At 37.8% G+C, this 10,214-nt stretch overlaps 1 protein-coding gene across 1 annotated transcript in view; it reads right to left on the bottom strand.

The window, feature by feature from the left end:
- The window catches only part of ERCC4 (ERCC excision repair 4, endonuclease catalytic subunit), a 26,928-nt gene extending 17,375 nt beyond the window's left edge, over positions 1–9,553 (bottom strand). Inside the window, exons 1-8 of the mRNA XM_075166042.1 lie at positions 9,359–9,553; positions 8,181–8,361; positions 5,068–5,263; positions 3,486–3,693; positions 2,208–2,388; positions 1,736–1,864; positions 859–1,148; positions 349–473 (exon numbers count right to left, since the gene is read on the bottom strand). Coding sequence (XP_075022143.1) covers positions 349–473; positions 859–1,148; positions 1,736–1,864; positions 2,208–2,388; positions 3,486–3,693; positions 5,068–5,263; positions 8,181–8,361; positions 9,359–9,532 — 1,484 coding nt within the window. The 5' untranslated portion in view covers positions 9,533–9,553. The remainder of the gene's footprint in view (positions 1–348; positions 474–858; positions 1,149–1,735; positions 1,865–2,207; positions 2,389–3,485; positions 3,694–5,067; positions 5,264–8,180; positions 8,362–9,358) is intronic.
- Between the last annotated feature and the right edge of the window lie 661 nt (positions 9,554–10,214).

Genomic DNA, 10,214 nt, shown 5'->3' on the forward strand with positions numbered 1-10,214 from the left:
TCTCGACTTTTAGGGAGTCTAAATTGCATGATGTTTTGTACCAAACAAGATTAGAGAAGGTTAATGAAAGTTCAGCGTTCCTTATTCTTACAGTATCTAAATTAGTGACGTTTTCCTTTTGACCATCTGAAACGAGGCAGATATAGCATGTATTGAAACATACTCGGACAACTACTTTTTTTTTTTTTAAACGCGGAATAAGAGAGAGCTTAATTTAGACCATTCTGATTTTCAGCCTTTGTCAGCTGTGTTAAAGAGTCTAAAAAAAATACATGTTTCACACAGTATTATTGACATTTGTGGGCCTTGAATAACAATTCTCCACAAGCTGACTCAATAAACTCCTACAACACTAGGTGAGAGAGCCAGTTCTTATCCAGAGTCAGAACACTGTGGGCGGGAAAAAAGAGCACTTTTTTACCCTTACTATTTCCTAAAATAAAACTTGGTGGAATTGGAGGGGATGAAAAGCCCTAAAATAGGAAAGGCAGAAAAGCAGTTAGAAACACACTTGCCTTCTACTCTCTACCCCATTTAGGTGCATCTCCTGGAGAAGCAAATTTTCATGAGAAGAACGTGTAAGAAGGAAAGGGCCTAAGACAGAACCCCTATTTTTTTTGAACCTGAACTTGAGAAATGAGTGGATGGTACCTTGATTATTATAAATTTCCACATTATTAGTTTTATTTGTTTTGAGACTAAGGTATCAGTACAATATTGAAATGTAAGTTAATTTTTTTTTTTTAATAATACAGGTTCTTTCCTGAACAGTATTGCACAGTAACCAACAGCATATCTCTTTCAGAGCAAGAACTAAATAGGAGTTTATGTAAAACTATTTAGTTTTACATAGTTTACGTACATATGTCCCTGTACATATGTATATAAACTCCTTGTCTTAAGTCCACAAATTATTAAATTGGAAACTAGCTCTTTAATAAAACTACAGGAAAGACTTAGGCTCCTTCTCTCAAAAGTCAAGTAGCAGTGAAAAGTATTTGTACTGTGAAAACTTACATCATTTAGTATTCTCTCACCTGGACCACCAAGGTCTTCACTGTTCTTATTCTCATTTTCAATCTCTTTGAGTACTTCTCTCAAAGCTTCACATTTTGGGTTACTTTCTAGAACCAATTCCCTTTTCAGTTCTGAAACAAAATAAGATTGAACACAGCAGCTCTTTCAGCCAAAATATCCTTCAGAGCTTTAAATTAGTGGTTAGATGTCAATAGCATGATGGTTGTTGGCAAATATGATATTCAACAGCCTACATATGCAACTTGTTATGCTGATGGGTTGGAGAGCAGTCTTACAGAAACATTTAAAAATGGGGTAAGTGCTTTACTGAAGCAAAAAGTTAAAATATTCACTCCTCCTTCAATTCTGGAACTCCTGAATATTTTTTTTTTTTAATAAAACCAACAGTAGCCTCCTACCCCTTCACGTAAAATAAAAATGATCAAGCTAAACACCAATGTAATTCAAGAAAAATTCCATAAAAGCTCTCCCAATGATCAGCTGAGCAAGATTAGAAAACTCCTTACTTCTTCATGATGCTGTTTATGTTGTTATTATATGCTTTTTGAACTAAGATTACGTCTCAACTTATTCCAGCTAACAGATTGAGATCTTGAGCTGTGTAAGATCATGTAGAGAACCATAACACAAGTAATAATATGCAGAGCACTTGAAATCGTGTGACACTCTCAAACTTAAAATTAGGAATGATCAGTACCATTCTCCTTCTTTACATCACTTTTTTCAGAGACTTTGCCTTTCTGATTCAGTTTTTCATCTGCAATGCGATAAACTCTAGCTCGAGCATTTACAAACATTGAAGTACTGGAGTCAAGAAACAGCCAACCTAAAGAGGAAAAGAAAGCAGCAGTAGTTTGAGATTTGCAATGTGTATGTGTTTCAACCATCTCCAGTAAAAGCCCCAAATTTCTTATCTGGAATACCTGTGCTACCTGCTTGCTAGGTAATTACTAGCTTAATAAAAGACAGAAATGTGATGCAAATCTCACACTGTTAAGTAACAGCAGTTAAGTGGGAAGATGAAAGCATTATCTGTCAATAAAAACCTACGTCCTTATGGCTGGTTATATAAAACCTAGTTAGATACCTTCATATGTTTGGGAATGTTAATTAAAAATATCAACATTTCACTGTTTCATGCATTAACTTGTATGTTATTCAGTGTTTACCTGAATTCTCACCAAAAGCTTTTTCACTTGCTTTCAGTGACTCCAGAAGATTAAGGAAAGTGACACAATCATACTGAGTTAGATACAGTAGCAAAGTACGCAGTATCTTCAAATCCTGGACCAAAGATTTTGTCTTAGCTCCAAGCTGATGCCAGAGAGGATCTAAATAGTGACGTATTGTCTAGAAATATAAATTGGAAAGTTCAGGATGTCAAATATGTAGTATACTAATCAAGATAAGAATGCACTTTTTTTCCTTTACAGAGGATGCCACTAGTTTCCCAAAGTTATTAAACATACCCAACTGAAGATGTGATGGTGAGGTATTTGTTTTGATAAGTAATAATTTTTTGCAAAGTTAACATAATATAGATGCCTTTATGTAAAACATTTCAGCAATTAGCAGATGTGTATCATTTAATGCTTTCAGTACGTATTTTCCTTTCTATATAATAATAAAATATGGGTAAAATAAAAAACCCACAACCCTTATTTTACTAGTACTGGCCTGTGCCTTTAGTATCTAGTATCCTTCACTTAGGTAAAGTAAAAAACATTATAATGTCATTTCATTTTCAAAATAAGATGAGTACCATGCAGATATGCAACTTACAGAGCATAAGAAAAAAACCCTCCAAATATTTAAAGTACAGAAGGCCTCACATCAAGATTAAATCACAGGTAACAAATAACCGTGTTTCACTATGATGGCTGAAGTTTACGATTTTACCCTACAGAAAGCGTATGTATGCCAAACATTGCAGATCTGCCAAAAATAACAATGCACACACAATTAATGACAAATATAATGATTAAAAGATACAACAACGCATGCATGTGCATGTTATGTATTATATAATGTTTCTCCTAATAGAGAAAATAAAAAATACAAGCAGGAAATTCAAGAGAAAAAAGGCGGAGGGGAAATAACTGCATACTTATCTCTAAAGTATTTTAGCTAAAATTGCAGTCATCTTTATAATAGTAATAATAATAAACAACCAACTATGAATCGGGATGTTCTTACTGTAGGGACTTTGGAAATGAAGGAAGAACAATAATACCAATAATACCAATACACCAAAAACCCTACTGGCAACTATAACATCACCAGATTAACACAGTTTCTCTCCTTGTACCAGTAATAAACATGTCATGCAGGAATATTCAGTTGCTGCTGGTTATTTATTTTACAAGTAATATTTTTGTTTGCAGGGCAAACAATTTGAAGATCTACATCCCTTTAGTAAGACACAGCAAAATAATCAAAATGGTTACCTTGTCAAAAGATTTACCAATAGCATTTTCTAAAGATAGATCTTCTACTTCAAGAGCTGGATTATAACGTTTGAGTTCTCTCAGACATGCATTCAAAATGTCCAGGATTGAAGTCTGAATAGCAAGCATAGCAGGGGTCATTGACACATGTATTTCCACCACTTCAGGTTTATGCTTCTCTAAAAATGAGTTCACTGCTATATGAAATCTAAGAGGAAAACAGCTTATTAAGATTTACATGGATGGTTTGCTTGACCTAAAATTATTCAAAAGTTTGTATAAACTACAATTACAATTGTTTTAAATGTAAACAAGTAAGTTAATTGCAAAAAATCAGTTTCTACAGATGTGAAGACTGCAATCTTATGAACAGCCTCAGAAAACCATCTGTTCCACAATTATGACTGTAGTCATTCTAGTCATGTGAGCCTATAGTGCTGGTGAATGATCCACGGAAAATTTCTGCACTAGATTCTACATCATTATTACATATAACAAATAGTAAAGTAAAACCAAAAAAAATCTCGTAAGAAACTGGAATGGGTTCATAAATCCTTTGGAATCACACGGATCCACTAGCAAATTCTGTGACATTCCTAGCTTCTGATTACAAGCAGCAGGTCCTTGTTAGAACACTGCCCCTATAGCCAATCCGGCTGTACAGGTATATAGATGCTAGCTGATTTTTACTAACAGAATGAAGCTCAGAGAATGCTACAGTCTGCTGACCCCTGAAACTCAACAGGCATTTCCCTTACTGCATGCTGCACCCCCAGGTCTTTTCATGGTTCAGAAGCCAAGGAAGAATAAATTTAGAGAGCTTTTATTCAACCTTTCATATCCTAGTTATGTCCATTTCTATTTCTTTGTGATACTGAAAGAAAGACTGTTAAAGAGTTTACAATGCAGAGTAACAGTACGTTAAGATGGAGTGAAACACATTCTAGACTGGACTAAAGGAACAAATGGGCAGACCTCCTGCCCAAGGCAAGAGCATTAAATGGGTAATCAGCTAAAGTGCCCAGTTCCATTTGTGGCTGTGCTCCAGAATGACTTAACGCATGTCACAAACTTGGCAATTTGGTTTCTATCAGTCATCAAGAAACATTCTTCATACAAAACATACATGTAAAAGAAGATTAAAAAAAAATGTGACACGTGGAAAGAGATCCATGGAATTTCATCACAGTTGGAAACACCTCCACAAATGGCAGAACTGAGAGACTGTATTCCTGTTACTTCATGGCTTAAATAATCTGTTTAATAAGGGAAATTTTTCTTAAGCTGTTATGAATGTCACTTTCTGCTGTGATTTCTATTGGCTAAAAGGACACCTATACCATAAAGTTCAGCCCCTTATAGATTTAATTTGGGTCTATTTTCAAAAATACTTACAGAAAATTAGCATCTTTAAGATCACTTCTTCTGTCAAAAATTGAATGAAATTTGTTTGGGAATACAAGAGGGAACACAGATTAGCAGTGTGACTGCATACACCTCATTTTCTTAGGAACCCATTGTAACATCCTTCACTTTTTTTTTTTTAAGTTTAACTCTCCAATGAAGTAAAGAGGTGCCTTACCTTGGCCACAGATAAAGTTTCCTGACAAAAAGATTTCTCATCACTCTTTCCACGTGGCAAAAGCCAGTGTTAAATGCAACCGCATTATCTGTAAAAGCTTTAATGAAGCCTTGCTTGTTCTTCTGGCGATAAAGTCGCAAGATAAATGCTTCCTGACAGGACTCAATGATTCTGTGCGCTTTGTATACCAAAATGCCTGGCAAAAAAAAAAGGCTTTCAAGTTACAAAAAAGTAAAGAAAGGTCCAATTTTGTACAGATTTTTCCTCAAAACTGCCTTATTCTTTTAACGTTTTTTTCTTAAATAAAGTACAATAGGAAATTAAATCTTCTAAAGTGATGGTTGAACAAACTTTATGGGGTTCAAACCAAGCGATTCCTCAGTTTCCGTACTATGGAATCCCCAAATAACAGAACTGGGTTAATGATGCATCTTTAGCAAAAAAAAAGCTTGTGCTTGAGTGGCAGGACTTATTAGCTTAGAAAATTCTTTACTGCTAAGGCAAAACTTGAACCTGAGCCTTTTAAAAGGAGTAAAAGCAAATGCAAGACATAACACACTATTACAACAAAGCAAGTTTGATATGTTCAAGATTGTGATACTTGAATTATTTTGTTAGAGAAGTTCTGGAATTACAGACTTGTCAAGTATGTTTCATTGGTAACAGTTCACGTGTTTACACAATCAAAGAACTTCTGAAAACTTTACTTTGCTTTCCCCCCGCTTCTGATATTCATATTCACACTTGAGGACAGAAAGTACCACCAACTGTATGAGTACACCACCCATTTTCTTCATCGCTATGGGTGTATTAGGAAAAAAAAGATTTATTGTGCACATTTTAGTACAGAGAAGTGAAACTTAGTTTAACTACGTTAAGCGTTTGAGGCGAATACTTCCGGGATTTACACTTCACTCAGCCAAGACCTGCTAAAACCAAGGCTTATTTTTTCTCACACTTAATTGTGTTAAATAGCACGTTACATTTTTTCACTCTCCCCCTAGTAAGGTGAGGCCTATGTGGTACTTTTATCTGTTCACAGCTTCCAGTGGAATAATAAATGCCTTTTTAAAATGGAAGCAAAGGACATCAAACATCACACGTTTTACCTTGTGCCTACATAAGCTGACAAACTTACAGCACATTTAATTTCTATAACAAGTTTCTTCAGTCAAGTCAGCACCCAGCCATTGATTTTAATATTCCTTTGCTTTGTAAATGAAAAAGCATCTATAAGAAATACTTCCATATAACTGCTAGCCATTCATGATCAAGTCATGGAATAATCCACTAAAAGGTATTACTCTAGATATTCTTACATCTCTCCTATGAAGCAAATTTTTCAGGACATAATAATGATCATACTCATTTCTGAACACCTTCCAGTTCGTCAAGATGTGACTCTGAAAGGATATCACAGGAGACACAGAATTTGTAACAGGCCGGCAAGATTATGTGTTTATCATAACACCTTCCTACTTCTAGTCACTATTTCTCTGCTTATCAAGCGAGTTCATTCTGCTGTGTAAACCTTGGTAGAAACAACTTGCCACTGTTTACTACACCAACTTTCATCAGTTTTACTATGGTATTAAGTACATAATTTCTATTTGGCCAAAACCACCAGGAATAATTCTTCTTTACTGCAGTGATAATTTCTTATCTTCATTTAACTGAATGTATGAATCCATCAGATGTTAATTCACGTGCGATTCTATACTGATTTTATAAACAAATTTATAACACTTTACTGATTTTTTTGCTATGTTAACTCCTCAAGAAACATTATTACTAGTTTTTGTTGTACAGTTTCACACACAGATAGTATCTGTTTCCAACAGAACCACGTGTTACCCAAGTTTTAAATGAAGCAGCAAGTCTATCAAAGCTGCTGTCACACTGACCTCTAGTGGCAATCCAAAACTATAACAACTGTGTCATTTATAGGACAGGACTATTCTTTAAATCTTTACTTATTTCTTTTTTTCATACTATCAAAGTCCAAGGGTGTGTTTTCTTTCTTTTTTTTTTTTAGTTCTTTGGTAGGGCAGAAAGGTAGAGAGGAAGGAGTCAAGGGGAAGAAGAGAAATTAAAGTAGGTTGCCCAGAAAATGCGTTCACTTTTTAACCTAGAAATATCAGAATTGACAAATTTGGCGTCCTTTGGCTCTGGCATAAAACTGTTTAAAATGTTTTAGATTAGAGCTTGTCATACATTGACTAAAAGGAAGGGAGTACAGCTTTTGAAGCAGAAACTTACATTCTTCTAAGCATTCAATATTCAATTATGTTTAGCCATTCAGATGTTAACATTTAGATAACAGTAAAATATTCTTATATTCCTGGCTCTTAGATATCTATTTTACTAGCTCTCCAGGCTGTAACAGGGTTTCCAGCTTAGACAAGAACATAAAAACAACTGAGAGAAGGGGAACAGAACACGAGAGGAAAAGATAACTGTAACATCTTTCACGTATAACTTCTATATAACAACAAAAAAGGTCACAAGCTATTCCCAAAATCTTTACAATGATAGTAACAGCATTACTTTGTAATACTGCTGTTTAGATAGTGTCTAAGATGTGACAAGAAAAAGATTAGTAAAGTATTGCTATTTTTTGATGGGAAGAGTCATCAGGAGTAATTTGTTAATGCAAAAAAAAGGTAGTGTGCAGGGTTGATAAAACATGACATCTAAAATCGGTTTTAATCATAGGCTATGATTAAATTAATGCACTATTTCAACAAGTGCAATCAACTATTCTTCTTGGAAAGCCAGTCTGAATTTTACGTTTCTTATGTCAATGGCATAGTTTAACTGCTGATTTGTTTTCCAGCCACTTATTGATATCAGAAAGCCATACCCCCAATGCATAATCCAGTATCTAAAAATAATGTGGATGTTTTCAAATTGTATGACTAAATAAGGCAAACAAGTTTGGAGCAAAGAAAACCATTTAAAAAAAATGAAAGAACTACTATTTGCTCCTTTTACCTCAGTCTTTGTGGGAAAAAAGGAATTCTCAATACCAGTTAGCAGAAATCTTCATACAGAATTAAGCTTTATGTATTTTCAAACAGAACAGTCTTACCTGTATTTCATTAAACTCTTACCGGTAACGAGGTTTGCAGGAATTCTGTCAGTAAGGAAATCTACCACAAGGATTCGACTTGTTGCAAAGATGACTCCTCCTTGTGTGTAAAATTCGTATCGAGTATTATTTGTAATTTCATTGGTAACACGCCGAGGAAGATGAACAACTCCATCTGACCTCAGCTGATCAATAAAATACTCCTAAACCAAATACAATAAAAACGTAAGACATCATTGTGGTAACTGATTAAATGGATGCAAAACAACCTTAATTATACATACTTTTGAGGAGCTGTCCAAAACAAATTAAAAGCACGATAGTATAACATACTACCTAAGGAAGTCAGAATTATCATGATTTTTTTTTTCTCCTCAGGTATACTTTGTTCAATTTCAAACTCATCCAGATGATTTAAAAATCTATGTATTTTTAGTAGCAGCTAGACAATACTTAAGAAAATATGAGCAACAGACACTCAAAAGAGCTTACATTTTCAGAGAATTGGCAATTTTAATACTGACTTAAGAATAGAGAATAGGGAAGAGATCATCTTTTAGTCCACTCACCTGCTATCAAAGACAACTACAGCAGGTAGGTCGTATACATCAAGCTTAATCTTACAAACTACAGCTGTGATATTTATTCGCCTATGGTCACTACAAAAAGTCTCCAGAACATCACCCCCCTGATGGTGGGAAATCTCCCTGGTTCCAGGGAAAACAGAGCGGCATTTTTTGTAGAAGTAGGGACAAATCTGTCAAGTTTCACCCCTTTCTGCTCATTAACTTACTTACAGATTTCTGCTATTTACAAGTTACATATATAAGCTTATTTTAGCCCGTTATTGTTATTAGGACTTCACCGTGCTGCACGAGTGGAAATCCGGGCCTTGACTGGATCCTGAACGCGTCTGGTCTGACAACTTCTCCCCAGTAAGCGCAAACGCGGGGGCACAGCGCCCGGGCACGCACCCCGCGCTGCCGCCACCCGCTGCCCGCTACGCGCCCGGTCACCCACACGCCGGCCTGAAGAGCCCCGCCGCTCGGAGGGAGCGGGCAGCAACCTCCTCCCCCCGGGCCAAGACACTGACAGGGCCGCCGGCCGCGCCCGCGATGCGCCCGCCGAAATTGAGAGGCGACGCCGGCGAAGGGGAAGGGGCGGGGCAGGCGCGACGCCGCTGACAGGGACTCCCCTCACCTCCTCGGCGGGGCTGGTGTTCAGCACCAGCACCAGGCTGGCAGGCTCGCAGTAGAGGCGGAGGAAGCGCAGCAGCAAGCGGTCGATGCCGAGCCCGCGGGCGCAGATCACCAGCCCGTCCTGGTGGAAGAGGTCCAGGAAGATCTGGCTCTCGTGCTCCAGCAGCACCGCCATGGCCGCCGGCCCTCGTCGCCGGCGGAGCGGCGCATGCGCGCCAGCCGCGGCGCCCTCCCGCTGCTGAGGTGGGCGGTGCCGAGGCGGCGCCCCCTGCCGGACTCAGGCGATGCGGTCCTCCAGCGTCGACGCGGTGAGTTTTCCCGCTTCGAGCGCGAGGTGCCTCAGGCGAAGCTCCGGCGGGTGGAGTGCGGCGGCGGGAGAGGAGGATCCAGAGAACCACCGGAGTGGAAAATGAGGTGGGAAAGGGACTTATCTGCCCTGCAAGCTCCCCACAGGTGCTCGTATTGAGGCGAGCTGAAGCTCCCTCTCCTCCTCGTGTGTGGGTCCAGAGTGTAAATATGAGGTAGGGGATCTTTTCCTTTTTTATTATAAATGATTTGTTGTTTGTTACTACTTACTTGCATTTCTTAAGCAACAAAACCAAACTTGACTGAACTTCAGCCTGCATTCCTCACACAAGGCATCAGTACTTCGGTATTTTCCTGGTACCTCATTTTTTAGTGTCCCTGCCTCAGTCAGTGCCAAAAACGCTCTTTGTTCCCACAGGGGTGAGAAACTCTTCAGACCTGCTTTCAGAAGCAGCTGAAAATGAAGGGCACTCTTCAGAGTAACCCTACAATTCAGCTTGGTGAAGGGCAGGTGAACTTGTCTCCAGCCCCTCTTAAAATAAGCAATTTTC

This window comes from Calonectris borealis, chromosome 16 (genome assembly GCF_964195595.1).
Source record: "Calonectris borealis chromosome 16, bCalBor7.hap1.2, whole genome shotgun sequence".
NCBI classification, from domain to species: domain Eukaryota; kingdom Metazoa; phylum Chordata; class Aves; order Procellariiformes; family Procellariidae; genus Calonectris; species Calonectris borealis.